At 38.1% G+C, this 23545-nt stretch overlaps 1 protein-coding gene across 7 annotated transcripts in view; it reads right to left on the minus strand.

Moving 5' to 3' along the window:
- FGF14 (fibroblast growth factor 14) overlaps positions 1 to 23545 on the minus strand; it is a 729160-nt gene that overhangs the window by 146521 nt on the left and 559094 nt on the right. For all 7 annotated transcript variants that reach the window (XM_023738533.1, XM_023738532.1, XM_023738531.1 and 4 more), the window contains one exon: positions 22906 to 23009. In XM_023738533.1, coding sequence (XP_023594301.1) covers positions 22906 to 23009 — 104 coding nt within the window. The remainder of the gene's footprint in view (positions 1 to 22905; positions 23010 to 23545) is intronic.

The following is a 23545-nucleotide window of genomic DNA, read 5'->3' on the forward strand; positions in this document are numbered from 1 at the left end:
CCCAGTTTGGCTTAATTTTTATGGCAACCCTTGGAAAGTAATATAGCCTCCTAGCTACAAATTGGTCTTTCTGCCATGGATAGAAGCTATTCTTCGATTTTAAAAAGGCTTATATGGCACACAAAATAAGGCCTGAGAGCAATAAAAAGGCCATTTAATTTTAGTTAAATGTATATATATCACTTAACATGATGCTACCCACTCAATACACCATTAGCATAGTTTATGAGGACAGTGGTTCACCAGGAACTCCCCCAATGGGCCACTGATCAAACTGAAAAAGATAATCTCTTATAATTTTATACCAGTCCCCCAAAACTGAACATCTGTATGGATTTATTTTTCATAATCTAAACTTTCCAAGTCAAAGTTATTCCATTTTTAAATTAGACTTTAGCAATAATAGGTTTCTTTTCCAACATAACTGCCTACTAAATATACATGCCCTTAACATACCGTAGGTTACCCTGGTGGCGTAGTGGTTAAGCGCTAAAGCTGCTAACCAAAAGGTCCGCAGTTCGAATCTACCAGGCGCTCCTTGGAAACTCTATGCGGCAGTTCTACTCTGTCCTATAGGGTTGCTATGAGTCGGAATCCACTCAACGGCAATGGGTAATATTCTGAAAAACCTCATCATGTTAAACTCAAATTGTTAATTTTTCCATGGATGTCAAGTGACTCTTAAGATGAATAGTAAGACAGTTATTCAGAGATCAGTGAAAACATTTGCCAGGAATTATTGAATGCTGGAATGGTAAAGAGTCCCTAGAATTAGGAAATCAATGGTGATCCAACATGACCTCATGACTCCTCCTTCTATGGGACATTCAAACTGTTGCTTCTCTCTGAATTACTCCTTAGACTTCCTGTTGGACCAGTGAGATATTTTGATCATCTGAGTGCCCCTGAATTACAAATGCAAGAGTTTCTGCCTCTCCCAGATCTCCTCTGCCCCTCCTACCTTTTCTAGAGTTGACTCTAGAAATGCAGTTTGTTTTTTTTTTCCCGCATGTGAAGAGAATAGTATGTATAGTCATTGATGTGAACTATCTGATAGCTATGCAGGATATAACTTATTATGCACCTGATAAAATATATACCATGTTTAAGATACTTCCAGTTTCTTTGATAACATTATGATCTGTTCATGGCAGGGCTACAAACTGGTTCTTCCTGATTCAGTCCCAGTTGAGGAAGCAAAACCAGAACAGACCCAAATTTTTAAAATTTGTGTTAACTGGAAAGTTAATTGGAATGGGAAAAATTATGGATTGAAGCCCTGCTAGAAACCTAATCTCTCTCTTAGAAAAACAAGGGCAGCATATGCATTGCATAGCAACCAAATCTCTTGCTCATGAGATTTTGAGCAGAGTCAGAAACATCATTGCCCTCCTCAAAAATGGCGGCCAACCATGCCACTTCGAAAGCGTCCACACATCAGGCTCCTAAAAGGGCTCACTACACCTCTTCTGATGCTCCGCTTCCAGGGCTTTGACCCGTAATTTTTCCTATTCCAGTTTGTTTCATATAATCCACATGGTAAAAATTAGGATCTGTTCCAGTTTTGCTTTGTCAGCCATGACTGAACCAGGAAGAACCGGTTCGAAGCCCTGGTTCATGGTAACTCACCTTTAAGTTTGATTGCTCATTTGAGGTAGTTTTGGCTTATGTCTAACGTTGTCAGAAGAACAACACTTGCAAGGTGATAGGAGGAAAGCAATTAAGCTCTGTAGGATGCCAAATTTCTCCTTTTCCTCTTCCAATATTCCTATCTGCCCTCAGAAAGAAGGCATCAGGGGTTATTAATGGATCTCTGTCTTAGTTTCTTAGTACTGCTATACCGTAAGTGGGTGGCTTTAATGAACAGAAATTTATTTTCTCACAGTTAGGAGACTAGAAGTCCAAAATCAGGCCACTGGCTCTAGGGGAAGCCTTTCTGTCTCTATCGGCTCTGGGGAAAGGTCCTTGTCCCTTTTTAGCTTCTGTTGTTCCTTGGCAATCTCACAGGGCATCAATCTTCCCCAGATTTTCCTTGCTTGGTTCTGCTCCTTTTATATCTCAAAAGTGATTAGTTTGAAACACACCCTACACTGATATAGCCTCATTAACATATAATTCCAGATGGAATTGTATCCATATGTATAGGGGTTAGAGCCTACTAACCAAAAGGTCAGCAGTTCAAATCCACCAGCCTCTCCTTGGAAATCCTACGTGGCAGTTCTACTCCGTCCTCTAGGCTCACTATGACTAGGCAACAGGTTTGGTTTTTTGTTTTTTTTTTAATGTTAGAGGGACACAGTTCAATCTAAAACAATCTCCTTTTCATCTTTGTGTCTCTTCTCTTTTTCTCTATTTTTCTACATCTTAATAATGTATCCAGAACTGTCCTTCCTTCTTGCTTATGAGTATGTTAGAGGCATATTAGGTTAAGCCTCACTTGCCAATGTTATTACCTTTGCAATGTTAATTTTACTAGCAATGAAAATGGAGCAAAAAAGATCCTCCTCAACCCAGAACCACATATGGGGGAATATCGATAGCATCAATAGGTCAAATTCAGACCCAGAAGATGGGCGAATACACGTGAGAACATATTCAAGAAGCCAAAAGGTAAGCCAAAGGTAAGTGCTACTCAATGACTGGGGAGGAGATGTTTAAAATATTCCATGAAAAGGAAATGACTGTAGGTAAAATTGACAACTTCGTGTGAAAACTGATGGTGTTCTTCTTTACAACATGTAAGGAAAAGGAGAGAGTTGAGAAAGGGGAGAGAATAGAGGCCAAATGGGCAGATCTTCATCGGAGTGTGGCTTGAAGAACAACGAGCATCGTTAAGCAAGTTTCATCACAGCTGTATTCTTTTGACTGTAGTGTTGTTTATTTTCACCACTGCATGTTTGTCAATACCTAAATTAATTACAAAAATTATTTCAAAAACAATTATACTTAAAGTGACCACATAATTTATCCTACAAACTATGACACCTTTGAGAATGAAAGAGAGTGCTAATAATATTTATACCAGAACAACTTGTGTGAATCAGAACTGTCCTGGGCAAACCAAAACATATGGTTATCTTAATTATTATTCACCTATATGGAAACATACACATAACTGAGAGCTTCCACAACCGATATTCACTGAGTACCTTTAATGTGCTGGGTGTACAATAGAGTCAAATCTGGAACTGGAGGTGAGTCAGGCTATAAAATCAGCAAGTAGGGCATAAATTATATTTGGTCAAAATTATGCATGAGCATTGTTGGAGGTTAATATCCCATTTCAATACTTTCAACAGAGCTAGGTTTTCATCCAACATTAAAAGCAGTAAGAGCTGAGCCTCACAGAAGGTAACGCATATCAATGTCTCCCATCTATGTTCATCTGTGAAATGTGGCCATACAATATTATTATTATTAGCCCAAGTTCACATGCATGGTTGACTTTGCTTAAGTTCCGCATAATGTAATGCTACTCTACAAAGGTGAATATACTTAACCTGAGTGTTTCAATTCTAGCTCTAGGAAGGAGATGACAACGTAAGCAAATCCTTGTGATAAAATATAACACAGCATACAAGAATCACGTAAATAGATGTAAGGAAGTAGGGGAAAAGAAATGACTATATCTGCTTCAGGGACTTAATGAACCCAGTGACTTGTTCTACTACCAGAGATTGTTAGTTTCTTGGAGAAGAAAGTCTTGGGGTAGGGGAGTAATATTGAGGGAGAGTGGGTTTCAGATAAGAAGAGCTCTTTCAAACTGCAGGGATAGGGCTAAGAGCATGGACATACAGAGATGACAAATAATGCTGGTTATCTATGTGTTGACAATAATTTTAAAATTATTATGAGAAAGAAAGAACCCTAATATGAGACTTGCAAAATCAACCCGTAGTGTCATATTGTAAAATAATAATTTAATTTAGACTCAAGAAAGAAAATTTCTAAATAATAAGCCCTTTAAACTATGAAAATACTCATGTATGTCTTCAAAGTCTATGTGTTACCACAAACATCATCACACAAATGGAAGCCCCTAAAATAAACATTCTTAAAATCATGGCAAAGAGGTTATCGAAAGAAGATCCCTGCCAACAATTTAGGCCATTTACTAAAACTGGGAAGGCTGGGCACAGGCCTAGACTAGACTAGGCAGTGGTTTTTTTAACAGTACAATCCATAGGCTTTTAATAGTAATAATATACAGGCTCACTGTCTCAAAATGTTATATTCACTGCACTCTCAACCTGATTAAAAGACATCACTCCTTGAAATTGGCTTAAAGACCATGCATGAAGATATCGCTTGCCATAGAAACCCTTTTGCTTTGGAGACTTGAAGAATAGAAGGTATATCCGTATAGTCCATTTATCATAATAACCACGTGTTTATAGTCTCTAAGTCCCTGGTGGCACAGTGGTTAAGTGCTCAGCTGCTAACTGAAAGAACAGTTCAAACCCACCAGCCACTCCGTGGGAGAAAGATGTGGCAATCTGTTTCCATAAAGATTACAGACTTGGAAACCCTATAGGGCAGTTCTACTCCATACAATAAGGTCACTATGAGTGGAATCAACTCGACAGCAACAGGTTTAAGCGTTTTCTTAAACCACCCGTCACAGTTCTCATCTTACGTTGTTAGGTGTCGTCAAGTGTGTTCCGGCTCATATTTTACAGCATAGCTGAGTTAGTTTTGTTTTTTATCCTTTGCACCATGGAAGAACAGAATCATCAATTCTATAATATATGGTACTCTGGGCTTAGCATAGGTAGCAGTTATGCTTCTTCCATTTTATGATGCCCGAGCATTAAATGCTAAACAGAGTCACTGCATACATTCTCAAGGCAAATTCTCATTGGCTTGGTTTAGGGAAAAAAAAAATCCCTAAATCATGCAGAGCTATTTGGTTGAGAGATATTTCCATGGAGGAACATGTACATACTTAAACATACCATGCCACACCCAAAACAGCTAACTAGGAGCACAGAGTTAAGATGAAGGGAAATCTAAAAGACTCCATTGCAAGTGCCAGAGACCAGCCTCTGATATTGCAGAAATTTGCAGTGATGAATTTAGATCCAAAACATCTTTCATTTGGGCTACTTCTCTTGAATATTTGGTAGAACGATGGTAAATCTCCATGATCTGTTTGAGATGTGAACTTCCAGAGAGCAGAGACCTGCCATACGAGGCACTTTTCACCATGCCATGCATCTGCCAGTGCTTTGTAAATGTCATGGAATGGCAGCAAAGGGAAAAATAAAGTCAGAAAACAAAACAGCAGTTTATAAAGCAAATCCTGACAATATAATAAATATGATCTTTCAGGGCTTAGGGAATCTTTTGAATGTCTGGGCTAAAAAAAATTATTATGGCCCTTGTACATAACACATTTTATGTTCATTGGTAAAAGTAGTTTCTTAAATAATTTTAGTTAAAATTTCAAAATTTGTTTGATGTTTCATAATCATCACAACAGCTATCACAGCCTATGTGTGAATGTTAGGAACGTTTCTTATCCTAGACCACCACACATGTTTTGCTTAGTAAGTGTTTATGTGCACAGAACCTGAAAAAAGAAAAACCCAGCTCTAATCTGACATGAAAATGTTGGGAGCATTCCTCTAATTATAGCAGCTGGACTTTCCTCTGGCATGGAAAAGCACAGACTTGTAAAGCGGCCATTCACAAAGACAAATGTAAAGGTGAATGGTTGCTTGAAAATATCCAGTGGCAAAAACTAATGATGACTTGGGGGTAGCGGCAAAGGTCACAGTACAGAGGTGGGGAACACAGAGAGGCTACAATGAAGACATGCAGAGAAGGACAGGAAAGAAATCAGGCATGAGACAGATAGAGAAGGTGACTATGTAAGGGGAAAACTTAAGAAAGAATACAAGACTTATAAATAAATGTCTGTAAGCAAAGAAAGAATGAGATCAGAGTCATTAGTGGGTATGAGTAACGTGTAATGGATGTTCAAAGAAGGGAAAAGATGACTTCTGGTTTGGGGATTTGCTGGGGTGGGGACAAGGGGTCAGGAAAGGATTCATGGGTTAGGTTAGAAGAAAGCTTTGAATTCTAAGGAAAGGAGTCCTGACATCCTTTGGGGGGGGACAGTAGTGGTTACCCATTGCCATTGAGTCAATTCTGACTTATAGAGACCCTATAGGACAGAGTAGAACTGCCCCATAGAGTTCCAAGGAGCACCTGGTGAATTCAAACTGCCGACCTTTTGGTTAGCAGATGTAGCTCTTAACCACTATGCCACCAGGGTTTCTGGTGGTAGCAACACAGGTCAGCATATAGTTATCAAACTATGGATAGTGAACATATCTGATCAAATAGCCAACAATCCGGGCAGCACGCAGCTGTGTGTATATTTCTACTTACTGCTCTGGGTCCCAAACCAAAAATCCATTGCCGTAGAATTGATTCTGACTCACAGTGACCCTATAGGACAGAGTAGAACTTCCCCATAGGGTTTCCAAGGCTGTAATCTTTATGGAATCAGACTGCCACATCTGGTAAGTTTGAACTGCTGATCTTTCATTAGCAGACAAGCACTTAATCACTGCACCACCAGGGCTCCTATCTACTCTGGGTAGCTCACGTGAAATTCTGTGGACAGGACCTTTATCTAATAGGAGTTGTATCTAATTTATTTGCCAAGTGTACACAATTCATTAATGGTGCTATAATGATATTTAACACTGAAGTAAAAGTAGTTTTAAAAAATTAAAGATAAACTTTATGGTCCAGAAAAAACAATACTGAAAAAATATAATCAATCTTTATTTTGATGAGCAGGTTTGTTAACTTTCTTTGTGGTTACCTGAAATTTACCCCTCTCTTCCTAAGTTTAAACCAGTCTTTTATTACTTGATATTGCCTTGACTTCATCTCCATTTGAAAGATCTATACCTACACGTTTATTCTCTTTCTTATTATTCTAATGTTGCTGTCATTTACAGATTGACTTCTCTGGTTCCTTGTAATAAATCTTTTAGTTTTGTTTTATCCTTGAGAGCTCATTACCTAGGTTGGTGTCTGGATGATGCTGTCCTGTGTCTTAGATTCTGATGTTGTTTGTTCTCTGACTGAAGGACTTCCTTTAATAATTCTTTTAACTTTGGTTTGGTTTTTACATATTCCCTTAATTTCTGTTTATCCAGAAATGTCCTAACTTCGCCATCATATTTGAGTGAGAGTGTTGCAGAAATACATCATTCTTGGTTGGCAATTTTTTTTCTTTCAAGGTTTTATATACGTCATCCCATTGCCTTCTTGCCTGCATGGTTTCTGCCAAGTAATTGGAACTTAGTCTTATTGTTTCCCCTTTGTATGTGACTTCATTTTTCTCAAGCTGCCCTCAGGATTCTTTGTCTTTGGTTTTGGTGAGTGTGATTATGGTAAGTCTTGGTGACTTTCTTTTGGCCCTCGGACACCCTTTTAGCTCAGTAATGAAGCCACTCCTGAGGTTCACCCTTCAGCCAAAGATTGGACAGCCCCATAAAACAAAGCTATACTATAAGGGGCACACCAGCCCAGGGGCAAGGACTAGAAGGTAGGAGAGGACAGGAAAGTTGGTAATAGGGAAACCAAGGTCGAGAAGGGAGAGTGTTGACATGTCATGGGGTTGTTAACCAATGTCATAAAACAATATATGTACTGACTGTTTCATGAGAAATTAGTTTGTTCTGTAAACTTTCATCTAAAGTACAATAATAAAAAAATAAGGATATTCAGAGTAGTCTCATTAAAAAAAAATCACTCTGGGACTTTGGATCGTCTATATTTTCCAACTGGGGCATTATTATTTTTTCTTTTCTTTAATTTGCTCTTCTTACCATCATCCTTTCAAATGTAAAATCATCTCCAGTAACTATTAGTGCAATATACCATTTTTTCCGGAGTCAAAAATTATTCAAGCACCAAATGCTTCTAAGTAGAACACTGACATCAATAGAATATACAAGTATTGACAGAAACGTTAGGTCATTGTAACACTATACTGTTGTATCAAGTATTATTCTCTAATCATTTTCCAGATATGCAAGGTTTCAGCAGACCCCTGGTCAAGCTCCTTGTTAATAAATTGATTGGAATTTTTGGTATTTGTAATTAAGGGCCATCATGTACCACATCTCAATGAAGTCTTTCCAAATAACAATTAGGAATGCAATACTTAATAAAGTCATTATTTATAATTTTTTAATAGCATGATATATTGAACCTGATGTTTAATGATTTAACTAATATGAGGAATTTCTAAGCTCCAAAGCCTGGCTATGAGGAATAAAATAAATCAAATCAAGACTGGCTTTTGGGACGCAGAGAACCAGTGTAGTGACTGGCCATCCTCTGCATTCAAACAATCATGCATTGTTGATGTAATTGTCTTCTGTCCTTTGTTGCTTTGGTTGTTGTTGCTGCTGCTGATGCAGGAGTGATGCATAAAAATAAATGACAACTTTGTCTGCATCAAATTCCTACAAGGTATTATTTGATTTTTTTTAGAGACACACAGGGAAACTACTGCCCAAGGTCATTCTTCTGCCTACTGATTTCAGTGTGCAAGCCTTCTCTTTAAATGTAATTTTAAATTAAATAAAAGCTCAACGTTATTTCACCTGGGTATACATTTGTCTTTGCCAAGTCTATAAAACAGTATTTCAAAGGACTCAAACTGCATTAGGAAAAGAGCTAAATCATTTTATGGCACCTGTGGTATAATTTCTTAATAATTTCCTCCTTCTGTTTAATATGATATTTCATATTAGAGTTTATTTTTCCATGGACCTTGAGAAAATGCCTCTTATCTCTTCCCAAGGTAAAAGTTCTCTAGGGAACCTCTGAAAATTGTTAAAGTTCGTTTTTCTGTTACTAATATTGCAATTAATAAACGCTCGGTTGCTAACTGAAAGGTCAGTGGTTCAAACCCACCAGTGGCTCTGTGAGAGAAAAGACCTGGCAATCTGCTCCTGTGGATTACCTGTTGCCATTGAGGGTTGATTCTGACTATGGTGCAGTTCTACTCTGTCCTACAGGGTAACTATGAGTCAGCATCGACACCACAGCACACAAGAAGAGCATTCATTACCACATGCCAAGAGGGATAATTTTATTTAATAATTAGAATGGCTCATTATTAATATAAAATAAATTTCCATTGCTTCTATTGAAAAGATTAATTTATCATGGCAGGATAGGAAGCAGAATATTAAATGGCAAATTTAAATAATTAATAATGCTGGTAGATGCCACTACTTCTTCCAAAGTTACATACATTTTTATGCCATCTATTTTACCACTTAACACAGCAAAAATAAGACATGTATAAGTTTTGATTACAGAGGACATGACTGTGGTGAATTTGCATCTTTGCATTGTGAGGTTTTTACATGGCTTCTAATAAAAACAGTTTCTCATGCTACGATAAATATGCGCCTCTTAGAGTACTATATCCTCATGTTATAATTTAACTCTTCAATACATGCAAAGAAAGATAATGATTTCTTCAAAGCTGTGTCCGAAGTACAGCCCAGGAAACCAATATTCTTGAACCATAATGGGGTCTTTTTCACCCTAGAAAATGATTTTCTATGACAGGGATCTCGTATGCACTGAGTCTGAGGTATAGACAGTAGAAACAATGGTACCAAGTGTCCATAGTTGACTGAATTAGAGTTTACTTTAATAGGAAGTCATTGAAAATCAATCCTTTGTCATTATGCCCTTATGAAGGATATAGAGAGATAATTTACTACGTTATATCAGTAAATGTTTCTTCTGTCATGATATAAAGTAGTATTACCTATTTGCCAGGTTAAGCTGACCCAGTATAGGTATACCACCTTAAAAAGTAAAATAGAATAACCACAAAGATCGACAGTTGGAATCCACCAGCGGCTCCTTGGAAACCCTATGGGGCAGTTCTACCCTGTCTTACAGGGTCTGTATGAGTCGGAATCCACTCGACAGCAACAGGTTGGATTTTTTTTTTTTTTTTTGGTTATACTTCCATGTAACTATTTCTGCTAATGATGACCTGGAGTCAGGATTAATGACCAAATAATATATTTCCACCTTGTCAGCGAACTAAAATGTAACTATTCCAAAGCTTCAAATATCTTGTTCCCTTTCAGTCTCTGTCTCTATTGGAACAGCGAATAGCAACCAGTTATGATCCCCATAAGGAGCCCTGGTGGCACAGTGGTTAAGTGCTTGGCTGCCAACGGCTGGCAGTTCGAATCCACCAGTTGCTCCTTGAAACCCTATGGGGCAGTTCTACTCTGTCCTATAGGGTTGCTATGAGTTGGAATTGACTTGATGGCAATGGGTTTGGTTTTTGGTTTAAGGCACCCTGGTAGCACAACAGTTAAGTGCTCAGCTGCTAACTGAAAGATTGGCAGTTCCAATCCACACAGCAGCTTCACAGGAGAAAAACCTGGCAATCTGCTTCCATAAAGATTACATCCAAGAAAACCCTATGGGGCAGTTATACTCTTTCACATGGGGTTGCTATGAGTCGAAAATCAACTCAACAGCACCCAGTAACAACAACAACATGTTCCTTCTGCATGGGCTGGGATGTGTCTATTAACATGTGACTCATTTCTCTTCATATAATGTAGTGGTTAGATCTTAAAACTAAGACTTAAGTAATATAATACATCCTTGCTCAGAAGCGAATTGTACACCTTTCCATGAACTTGCATTCCAAGCTGAATGTGTTATCTTTTATTTTTATTGTACTTTAGATGAAGGTTTACAGAACAAATAGTTTCTCATTAAACAGTTAGTACACATATTGTTTTATGACAATGGTTAACAACCCCACGACATGTCAACACTGTCCCTTCTCAACCTTGGGTTCCCTATCACTAGCTTTCTTGTCCCATCCTGCCTTCTAGTCCTTGTCCCTGGTCTGTTGTGCCCCATTTTGTTGTATGGGGCTGTCTAGTCTTTGGCTGAACGGTGAACCTCAGGAGTGACTTCATTACTGAGCTAAAAGGTTTCTGGGGGCCATACTCTCAGGGTTTCTCCAATCTCTGTCAGGCCAGTAAATCTGGTCATTTTTTGTGAGTTAGAATTTTGTTCTACATTTTTCTCCAGCTCTATCCAGGACCCTCTGTTGTGATCCAGGTCAGAGCAGTCAGAGGTGGTAGCCGGGCACCATCTAGATGTACTAGACTCAGTCTGGTGGAGGCCGTGGTAGTTGTGGTCCATTAGTCCTTTGGACTAATCTTTTCCTTGTATCTTGTATCTTGTTTTCTTCATTCTCCCTTGCCCCCGAAGGGATGAATGTGTTATCTTAAGACTAGCCACCAAAATTCAGTGAAATCTTAAGGAGCTCAGACCATAATATGCCCTTACATAATGGGCAGAAATCAGTCAAGATTAATATGCAACATGCATCGAACTCACATCTGTAGAAACTGTAAGTTCCATGAGGACAGGGACTATGTCTGTTATTTCTTTCACCATTATTTTTCTAGGCTGTAGCATGTGTTGAATCAATGTTGGTTGACAAGTAATATTAGAATAGAAATATAGCTAATATTGTCAGTCAAATAGTCATCATTCTTACAATAATACCATAGTTTTAAAATATTAGAAACAAACAGAGGACTTAAAAAAGAGGACACACTGAACATCATCATGAAGGGGACAATTTTGTCAAATTTTAGTATACCGTGTGTGAAGAAGAAAAGCCAATTTAGTTTTTCAATAAAGGCTACTATATAGTTCTTTCTCTGGAAAAAAGAAAAACAGAGGAGTTTTTTTCATGAAATTTGTGTACATTCTTTTTCTTTTTAATTCCCATGTGACTCTAAGAAATAGGATGTAAATCATTGTGGCTGCGTTGAAGACACAGAGAGAAAACTCAATTCCTGTTTGGAGCTCATCATGAACTACTGGTTCAAGGGACCCTGTGAATCATAGGCCTGTGTGGTTCGTGGGGCTCTTAGAGTCCCTGGCAGAGAGTTCCCATATACCCTCACTCGCAGAACTAGAGAGCAGAATATGTCTCTAAAAGTAAAATAATCAGAAACATAACCCTTCAACTCAACGTGTGTAGATGGTATGTTGCATTTTCAGTCATGTGATCTCCCATATATGCAAAGAAATTTTTAAGGAAGTATTACTTTGCCCCAAATTTCAGTATTCATTAATTGTTACTTTAGTGTTAAAGCTGATTTGTCATTCACCATATGGTATATTGGTTTTATTAACATTTATTTACTCTCTTGCAATTTTTTATGGTGTTGAGAGTAAAAACAAAGGAGTGGTCGATTCTTAAAATAGTTTCATCCATCGTTCTGGGACTCAGTTTCTTATATAGTCTTTCATACTCCTTGTACATAAAAACTCCCTCACCACCCACCACCCACCCTCCACAAATACAGATTTAAAAAAAAGTGAAACATTTCAATCAAATCTAAATATGGTCACTATTTACAGTATTTTATCATTTCACCCCCAGAGAAAATCAGGTTAAAATTGTAAACTGCAATGTTACTACGGTTTTTTTTTTTTTCTTTGAAAGTAAAAAGAAATATAAAACCACAGTATTTTAGGTGATTTTCTGAAGATGTAGAAATAATAAGGCCTTTTCTCATTATCATAATTATCAGTTATGCTCCTGCTTTAAAATGTTCACATTTAAGTGACAGTATTTACTAGAAATCGGAGTTTATTTTGTTGCCCCAAGAGTCTCTCTTAAGGGCAAGACAGTATTAGCATGCACCTCATTAATGCAAATACGGCCATGTTAGAATGCAGGCATCGCATACCCAGGTTCTGTCTCTGTGGATTTATCAGGCTGGTTCAGCAAGGAAATGTGTAACTAAGTGCTTTTCTGCAATTCTAACTAGAGAAATAAACAAACTCATAGCTTCTTTGCTGATGCTCAATGATTTTCAGTGGGGAAAAAAGAGAAGTGACATGCATAATAAATATCATGAACATGGAGGCACTCAAGGAATAAATTAATTAAATGTACTGTGAAAATTGATTCCACCTTAACAATAATCAGTCAAGAGCTATAGACTGAAGACTTCCAGCATACCCATCACTATTTAGAGAGTGACTGGGAATATACAAATATAATCATGGAATCAGACTCTGATAAAAGATAGGAACCTTAGAACTCATCTAGTCAAGATGTCCTACAAATGATTGACTCCTACATATTGGACTTTTTAAAAAAAAACACAGGAATTTTTCCCTTTTTTGAACTCCCATCATGTATATCACAGAAGCTATCAATGGAGGGTATGTAACAAATATTTGTTGAATGAGTGAATAAATCAATTTATTAATATATATATTCATACCAAGAGCTTGACTGTTCAGTCTATATTTAGGTTTTGAGAAATTACTTTGAGTAGAAATGTTTCTCCATACATTTCTTGCAAACCATATTGTTATCAGACATATGTGCTTAATTTTTGTTAGGTAGGTGTTATCATTTTTGGTATAGTTCAGAAATTTGTATAATGATGGGCCCAGATGGGATCAACCCACTCAGTACGCGGGACATGGGCTCATCTCTTGTGTTAAGCACCAGACCTGCTCATCACCTAGGGAAGAAGGAGAAAGTCTCCTTTCCCCCAGTAATGGGACTTGAGGCGGAAGATCTTTCTTACATGTAAACAAAATTAACTCACAGAGAAAACAGAGAGATGGGGAAAAATAAACAATTTATTAAATAGAAGTATATTTATTTTTATTAGTAAATTTTTAAAAAAATCTTTAAAGCCTTCACTTCTATAGCAACCCAGATATGTTGATGTTGAAAACCTGCTCTGACAAGAAGCACTGGTTCTAGACTATGCCTTCAGCGAAGCAGGCAGCCCCGCTGCCCCATGTTAATAATCTCAGGCAAATTGGCCCTGAGTTTTACCCGATGCAGATTACAATTCTTTTTCAGGATTTCAAATCGGCCATAGTTAGTTTGAAATTTAATATCTTTCTTTGCTTTTATTTTCCCTTGTTTTGTTTTCTCAAGTCTCAGCAAAACTCTTGTCTTTCCCTATATCATCTTGGTGCTCAAGGGAACATTTTTTGTCCTATTCTGTCCAGGAATGGAGAGGAGAGAGCCAGAACTTTGCTCCATGCACTTTCTCAAAGGTCAGTGGGAAAAGGTGAGAACTACTCATAGTCATGTCCTTTTGCTTAATTCAAGAGGTTGAACAGAGCCATGAATTTGTATATAATGACATTTAAAATAGTGACAGTAAACCTATACAGAGGCATATAATCTCAAAATCATGGTTTGTGAGAGACTGACGCAGACCCGTGTTTATCAAAGTGTGTCCTTTAATCACCTGCACTAGAAATACTCCAGATATGTATTCAAAATGCCAATTTGTGAAGCATATCAGACCCAATGAATTGGAGCTTTGGCATCTGTTAGTGCGCTGAAGTCTAGGTATCTACGATGCTATCTGAACAAGCTTTACGTACATTGAGGTTTGGGAACCTCCCTGAGAGGATGTGAAGGCCTGTTATCCCCCTTCTCCTATTATTAGCATCATTTATATGAAGACGCAAGCTCTGAATTTAACTCAGTCCTCAGTTCTCTTATCCAACATCCAGAATTGTCTCTATTGATTCTATACACCTAGGGATCATGGAAAATATATTAGAAAACTTTCTCAAGAAGTCATGTTATTTAATAAAGTCCTTTGTAATATCTAACTTCACCCATGCTGTCATTGACTATGCCCCATTTCTTCACCTTTTTGCCCCACATTCATGAGGAAAGGGAAAATGATCTCAATCCATCACTGAACCACTCTTTTTCCATCTGCGCACTATCCTTAAGACAGCCTTTAGACTTGTTTCTTCCATGATAAATGAGCTTCCTTATCATCCGATAGTCATTCAAAAAATCCAACCCGTTGCCATCACGTCAATTCTGACTCATAGTGACCTTATGGGACAGAGAAGAACTGCCCCATAGGGTTTCCAAGGCTGTAATCTTTACAGAAGCAGACTGACACATCTTTCCCCCACAGAGTGGCTGGGGGGTTCGAACTGCCAACCTGTTGGTTAGCAGCCGAGCTGTTAAACACTGTGTAACCAGGGCTCCTAATGGTCATTCAGTGGGGTTATAATCCACCTGGATAGCCTGTGAGCAAACTCATCATGTCCAAAAATGATTGCAAACCCCCTCCTCCTCCTGAGTTCTGGTTTCTTGACAAAAGGTATTATAGCTTACCCAGTTACTGGGCTGGACACCTCAGAGTGAGCTGTGACTCTGTCACTCCCATGCCCAGACAACCACGGAGTGCTCTCTACTCTGCCACAGAAAACACTTTCAAATATCTCTCATCCTTTCCAGTCCCTTAATTCAGGGGTGGCAAGTATACATGTCTCCAGGTTAAAAACAAAGTTAATATGTAAAGTATCTCCCTTTACAAAAGTTAAAAGTTGCTGTTACTGTGGCCAAATTGGAGAGTGAATGTCTCACCTAAAGCCATTCAGATGACATAGAGCAGACATACACGCACAGAATCCTGCCCAAACAAAATCAGTGTTTGTAGTTTTCAAACCCTATTTAGTTTGTTCTCTTAATTCAGGCCCTCAGCATCCCTGGCCTGGACTATTTCAAATGGTTTTTAGATATCCAGTAGTCTCTTTCCACAGAGTAAAACTTCGCCATGGAATTTTCATGGCTGTAATCTTTACGGAAACAGATTGCCAGGTCTTTCTCCTGCAGAGTGGCCAGATGGGCTCGAACTGCCAGCCTTTAGGTTAGCAGCCAAATGCTTAACCATTGTGCCACCCGGGCTCCTTCGAGAACAATTACACACAGCCATCATTCTGGAAGAGGAGGTTAAAAGACAAGGAAATAGGTGGATGGAGCCATGGGACTACAACAGATGAAATATTTTTGGTGTGACTGGAAACCTTGCGATGGGCTTGCAAAAGGGCAGATTTTGTTTTTCCCCCCAATAGTGGAAGGCTGGAGTCAGGAGTAGGATACCTTCCGGTTACATAACAGAATCAGAAGAAAATATGGCTCCTCTCCTTGTGATGTGCTTCTCTACTCCCTTCCTTTACCATCTCATCCTCTCATAATCTCTCCTTTCTTTCCCTTTTTCTCTCTTTTCCTAAAGCTGCTACCTTCATCTTCCTATTGCTGATTTATTCTCTCCTTTCATTTTCATTGTTTCCTCTTCTTCTTCTCAAAATCTCACTATCTTTTCTACTCTCTAGCCCAATTCTGTCTTTTATACTCCATAAAATGGCACTGGAAGTTGAATAGCCTCAAAGTACATTTACTTTTTTTTTTTTTTAATTACCTACTATTATCCTAACAAATAAAAAAATGAGATGTTTCATATTTTTGTTTTATCCAAAAGGCTACTTAAAACTTGTTGGATGTACTTTTGCATTTGCATTTGTTTCTCAATTGCTGGTTCCTTCCAGTCAAATGCCACGCACTGGCGAGCACCTACAGAAGAAAACACTTGACCAGCACCTGGTCACATAGTAACAGTTTTTTGAGGATGGACGCCTAAACAAATAATTTCTTTTATAAGGATCAGCACAAAGCTGGTTCCTGTGAGGCAGAGGTTAAAGATGTCCCAAATGTCCAACTTTTCCAAACTGCTGTACCACCCCATCATCTCTAACACCAACAACTCCCTCTTGCCTCAGTACTCTCCCTCCTGTCTTTGGGTTCCCTAATTTCCTGCAACGTCTCACAGAACTCATGGACCATATGGAGGAAATGGCTCATGAGGTTTTGGAGGCTGGCAAGTCCCAAATTCTCCCTGGCCCTCAGTCTCTGCCCAAAGACACTCAGCTTTCTGGCTCTGAGGGTCTGGGTAGCCCATTGCACCATCTCCTGTGGGTCTCTTCTGCTTTGATGATGGTGGGCTCTCCTCTTTGCTCTGGAACTGGTTCGCTTTTAAGGAAAAATTGACCAGTCCCCTTGGTAGGCCACAATTACCCTATCACACAATTACCTGGGTGGGAGTCACAACAGCATGGCTAGAAAGGCCCCCACACTGCCCAAAGATGTTATTCAAAGCTAGAATAGCTTCTAGGGATGGGTAAGAACTCATACAACACCCCATTAGCATAGAATTACACATAATGATTGTGTGTGCCTTTGTGTGTGCAATTCTCAGGGATGAACAGAAAGAGCTTGAGGTACAGTAGGTACCACACTGTGAAAAAACAGAGCACTTAACATTTCTATGCCCCAAATTTGAGCAATGAACAGAAGAGTAAACGTCAAGAGGAAAATAACATTCTCCCATTATGCTTTGCTATAGCCAGGGACCCTGAAGGAAGACCTATAATTAATGGCACAATGAGGAAGGGAGTTCTGGGGCTTTCCTGTGTAGGGTGTCCTTGGATGAAAATTGAGGACAAGCTGCAAGACAAATCAGGACACTTGGTAAGAGATGCCTGCAGGCACAGAGGAGAGAAGGTGGAACCAACTTCGTACAAGTAATTCATGAAAATATTCCTGAAATATATGACTGTACTATCAGAAAATTATCTCATGTAAGTATATAAGACTTTGGGGTCCTGGAAAATGCCTATTTTAGACAATATAGCATTTCTTTCTTTTTTTTCCCTGTGCACTCATTTATTGTATCTTGTTATGGTTTGGTGAGTTGATGCCAGCATACAGAGGTGATCAGTAACCAGATTTTCCAGGGCTTTTGGGTGTTAATGAAGAATGGTGCAGAGCTGCATCAAATTGTAGCAAACTTCAATTTAGAGGTAGATGAAGGTAGGGCAAACAAAATATTTTTGTTTGTTTATCTGTTCGTTTACTCAATGTTGGCTTCAGAGCTTGGCTATTCCACCAAGTCCATGCTCACCACCTTGGTCTACAGCTACCATCATCCCCCACTACATGACCTCCCGCTAGACTATTGCAACAATGCTTACTGTGTGGTTGTGGATTGTTGGACTAACAACTTTAGAATCACAGGCAGGGGTAGAAAGTGGGCAGGGAAATATCCTTGTCAACCTTTGGATTCCTGGGCCTCCCACCCGACCCACTGAATTAAAATATCTAGAGGTTGATTTCAGAAATCTGCATTTTTCCTGGTATTCCAGGTGATTCTTATGAGCACTAACATTTGTGAAACACTGTGGTAGTGGATTTTCTTGGTTAATTTTTAAAAATTTACGTGAAAAGGAATTGTTTCTTTCACCATTTATACCAGCTGGTTAAGAGATTCAGACAAAATATCAATTTCAGGACAACACCAGGACTTACTACCCACCAGACGCCTGCATCTGGGTAACAAACATTTGCTTGCCGGTGAGAGAACAACAGTGATGAATCTTTATACATTTTATTATTTTTTTTTTTACCTTATCATTTAGACAAATCAGTCAGACAAAAACCAGAATTTTAAACCCTTAATTAATTTAAAACATCCAGGGAAATCCTTTAACTTTACATACGAGGAGAATGAGACCCAGAGAGATCTGCAAAAGTGTTCACAGCTGCTGAGGGAGATCTAGGACACAGGTGTTCGGATCCACCCAAGGCTTCATCTATTGTATCATCAGTCTCTTTCTCTTCCTTTCTCCCCAGCCCCTCTTTCCTTCCTTTTGCCAAAAACATATTCTGACTTCAAGTATCTTTACCTTTGCCCAAATTATGAGTGATATTTTCATTTCAATTTTCTCTTCAGTGTTCAGAATTCACATTCAAAACCTTGGCTTTCCATGAAAGATTTTCTTAGCCGTTGAAAGTAACAGGTTGTTTGGAAAAACAACAACTTCAGTATTCCTCTCACCACTACAAGTAATTTATAGTTGGTTAAATACATTTTTTCTTAAGATCATTTGAACTGTCTAATTCTTTAACAAAAGCATTTCGTTATCAGTCTCTGTTCCACGACCTTGCAGCCTGCATTCTACCTTCAAGCAGTTTATTTCTGACATTAAATCTCTTGAGATACATCATCAAGGAACATATTACAATTGTTATGACCACGAAAGAAATGACTATTGTCATATTGCAGAGAAGATTCCAGGCGGAACAAGCATCTTCAGCATTGGAAGTGTGATTACTTACATCTCAGTCAAGACACGTTTTTGTCCCCCAGAGCGGGAATTATCTGACACACTGAATGTCTTTATTTGGATGGTAATGGTTATTCTTGAAATACAAATGGAGAAATAAACACTTCAAATCAAATCTCTGGTATGATTTTCAATCAACAAAATTCACTATGAATGATCTGAGTATTTTATTGCGTACATTCTAAATCTATAAATTAGTTAAAATATTTGAACTACAGTTTACATTGCACAAAATTTAAGCGGTATTTTTGAAGTAGGCGTAAGCTTGAAGCTTACTACATAATTTGCCAGAGTGAAATCCTTAGTAAATTTTTTCTGTAAATTTGAGCTTGACTGGAGTTTTCTTTAAAAAACAAAAATTCATCTTAGTTCAAAACTTCTTAGTTGGGTTAACAATATTCATCATAGCTTTTACAATTTAAAACTCAAATGTTAAATGTATTTAATTTGAAGAATATTAAACATCCGGTACATAATATCAAACTTTTGCCTGATCAGTAGAGTTTCCTACCATGTATATTTCTTCATTCTAAAATCGCTGAAGGAAGAAATCATCTTTCCAAGTATACTTCTTGATATTTGCCCTAAAATTAACCTTACTTCTTAGGTCACAACTCCCTAAAGGTTTTCATTAAACATCATGTGTTTATAGCTTCTTGGTAGAACAGGTGTCAGATCAGATTACAAAAATGTCTGGCATGTGGAAACTGTATATAAAAGCTGTCAAAAAAAATATAATGAGTCAGATTAACTATGCTCAAATCCTGCTTTTTCCATCAACCAATTGGATGGTGGAGACCTAGTGACACAGTGACCAGGCGTTCGCTTGCTAACTAGAGAGCTGGCAGTTCAAATCTACTGGCAGTTCGAATCTACTGGCAGTTCAAATCTACTGGCAGTTCAAATCTACTGGCAGTTCGAATCCATAGGCAGTTTGAATCCACCAGCTGCTCCTTGGAAACTCTATGGGGCAGTTCTACTCTGTCCTATAGGGTCACTGTGATTCAGAATTGACTCCACAGCCACGGGTTTGGTTTTTATTTTTTTAAACTTGATGATCTTAGACACATTCTTAAACCCTTTTGTACATTAGTCTCATCTAATAGTACTTACTCAATAAATTTGTTGTAAGGATTAAATGAGTCAATATATATAAGATGTTAAGAACAGCACTAGGCAGGATATACATATAAATTTGAGCTATTACAGAGCCCTGTGGTGCAGTGGTTAAAGCGTTAGGCTGCTAACCAAAACGTGGGTGTTGGAACCCACGAGCTGCTCTGCACGTGAAAGATGTTAACAGTCAGCTTCTATAAAGATTTACAGCCTTGGAAACCCTATGGGATAGTTCTGCTCTGCTATGAGTTGGAATGGACTTGACAGGAGCGGGTTTTGGTTTTATTATAAGTATAGCTATTAGTCTTATTATACATAGTACAATAATTGTTATATTAAAAAAAAAAAAAGAACTGTTGCTGCTGAGTCGATTCCAACCCAAAGCGACCCTATAAGACAGAGGAAAACTAACCTATAGGGTTTCCAAGGAGCGTCTGGTGGATTCCAACTGCCAAGGTTTTGGTTAGCAGCCAAGCTCTTAACCACTGTGCCACCATTATATTATGCTATGCCATATTATTATTATAGTAGACTCTGAGTAACTGATTATAGAATAAATGATTCCATGTGGAAAAATATTCTTTGTGCTGAAATACTTGAAGTTCAAACTTCATTACATTAAAATAAACAGAACCCTTTATGGAGGGTTCGTAAAGACTTGAAATAGCTTTAGATTTGTATCTCGTTAAGCCCCTTCCTTACAAGATGGCTGAGAACTACAAGGTCCTATGGGGTCACTATGAGTCAGAATCGACTCAACGGCACACAACAATAACAGCCTGGGCTGAGGTACTCTCTTAGGATAGGGGCTGGGCAGATAGAATGTCTCTTACCAGACCCAGGATTCGAAGTAAAGAGTCAAAGATGGAACGGGTGAAAACCAAATGTAAGTCAGAGAATCAAGCTACCAAGGGAGAGGCTCAAAAGCCAGGTAACTGGAGAGTCAGGGAGGTGAGAGTAAAGAACAAAAGGTCAAATAATAAGCTTGACATTGGCCTTGATGACACCTGGGACAGAATCTACAGCTAACTTCATGGCATCTGATTCCTGGGCAGGGAAGCCATAGTTAAAGCACAGGGAACTGGAACAGGAAGTTTGTCCATTACTCATTTCTCTCCCTTCTGTACTGCATAGACTGCACCAAACATAACCAGTACTTTTATTTTAGGCGAATATACATATGCTGGGTAATATACTCTACCTTTCCAAACAAAGGACATAAATGTGCAACATCATGACAAAAAAATAGAAAAGGCATCTCCCTCAGTAGCAGAAAGATAAAATAAACACTGAAAGTCCCCCTGACATCAACATTTATACCAGAACACAACGATGTGATAAAATCATCAGCAGAAACAGAGAACTAGAGGTCATGGCAGATATTGCACAGAATGATGTCTGGGCCTCTCAAAGATTACTCTGGGGAAAAGCAAGACACGCAAATAACAGAACACTTGTCAAATCAATAAAATTGACTTGTGTATGAAGTAAGGCATCACTAGAAAATGATCTTAATCTGTATCAGATTTTTCCGAAAGAGGGTGACAGGGAATTCTAGTTTGATCTTGCACACAACACGTTGCATATTCGTCTTGTGCAATAGAACACAATCTCTGTAATGTGGGATCCAGTTCTACATGCAGGAAAACCCTTCGGGGAACTCAGATGATGGTTCAAGAATAACAAAAGCGACTGCCTTCGAGCTTACTGGGAAGGGAATCACAGCTTGCATTTCAGTTCCTTTGACAGCAATCCCCAAATTTGCTGAAGAAAATATATCACATCTCATGATAGATCCCCAGCAAATCTTTGTTCTCAAGGTGTGTACACACACACACACACACACACACACACAGAGTATATATATGTGCATGTATGTACATGTATATGTGTGTGTTTATATATACTTTTACTGTTGATGATATTTAACAACAGAGTATTAAATACTTTACATGAAGATAACATGCAAAACCCAGTAAGAAAGTTTTTCTTTAAGACACTATGAGTTTCATTTTTTTCAATTTTTATAAATGTTATCAATTTTTGCTCAAGGGATTATGGAAAGAAGTACTTTCATCTGTCTCTACTGCTTGGACATGAAGCAGAAATGAATTCTAACTACATTATAATGTATGGAAGTGATGTGGCACATTATGAATGCAAATTATATGTGAATACTTAGTAATACTGTTTTACATAATAGGCCATATACAGTAACACAAAACAGATACTTAAATATGCATGAAATATAGGCCTTCATGTTAGAAACAGTCCTTTTTCCAGTAAAATATTTAGATAATTAGAATTCTTATTTTTAAAAGAAACCACCTCTTTATTTTTTAGAATTCATTTTTTTTTAAATAAGCTTTCACTAGCAATTCTTTAAGACAAGTACATTTCTAAATAGAAATAAAAAAGTTTATATTAATGTCAACTCTCACAATTGCTCTACTTCTTGTGAACTGGGTCTTTTTTAAAAAATGGCAAATGCACCATTTCAAAAGCCAGTAATGTTACTCTATACGAGATATCCTCCCATTCATCGCATTGATGAATATATGGCCTCTACAGTATTCTAGCATAGATTAAATACTAAAGCAAAAAGAGCAGAATGAATAGAAACTGAACTTTGTGGTTCCGTTGTTGCTCTTGTTGTCATTTGACAAGCAATGAAGGAATAATCAGTATCTTCGGCACGTTACTTACTGATGGGTAGAGGTAACCTTCTCCATTCATGGCTATGTACAACCCTGTCTTCACACCCTGGATGGCAACAACACGCAGTCCCACTGGGATGAGGTTGAACAGTGCTGTGAAGACAAACACGGTCTGTCACAAATGGGCAGCGAAAAGCAAAAGATTGCCATAACTTCTTCCTCTCTCATTTATTTAAGCAACAACACCTTTGTTGTCGTCTTCTAAGAAGTCCCAATCATATCATTTTTTTTCTTTATAGTTACGAAGCTTCTGCTATGGTTAAAATTAGCATCTCAGCTTCAGTTTATAAATCTCCTTAGTGGTCCTGCCTACAATACTCTGAAGAACTGATGGGATAATAAACAGAATCCAGCCTGTAATCATGATTCTAGTCTCTGACACCATTTGATACCAAAAGAAATCAGCTGTGGAGATCCTCAAAAAGCAGCATTTACAAAGTCCAAGCTGAATGTTTGTTCTCGTCTTTCATGCAGAGAATGAGATTCATCATCACAATGTAGTATAGACTGGATGTTAAAAAGGCAATCTCCAAACTAAATACTCTTGCAAAACCAACATGCTACTCCAGGAATGCTAAGAAAAGTCAAAATGCCCAGGTTTTTCATATAATTTTATTTATTTATTTTTT

This window comes from Trichechus manatus, unplaced genomic scaffold (assembly GCF_000243295.1).
Source record: "Trichechus manatus latirostris isolate Lorelei unplaced genomic scaffold, TriManLat1.0 scaffold00118, whole genome shotgun sequence".
Classification (NCBI taxonomy): domain Eukaryota; kingdom Metazoa; phylum Chordata; class Mammalia; order Sirenia; family Trichechidae; genus Trichechus; species Trichechus manatus.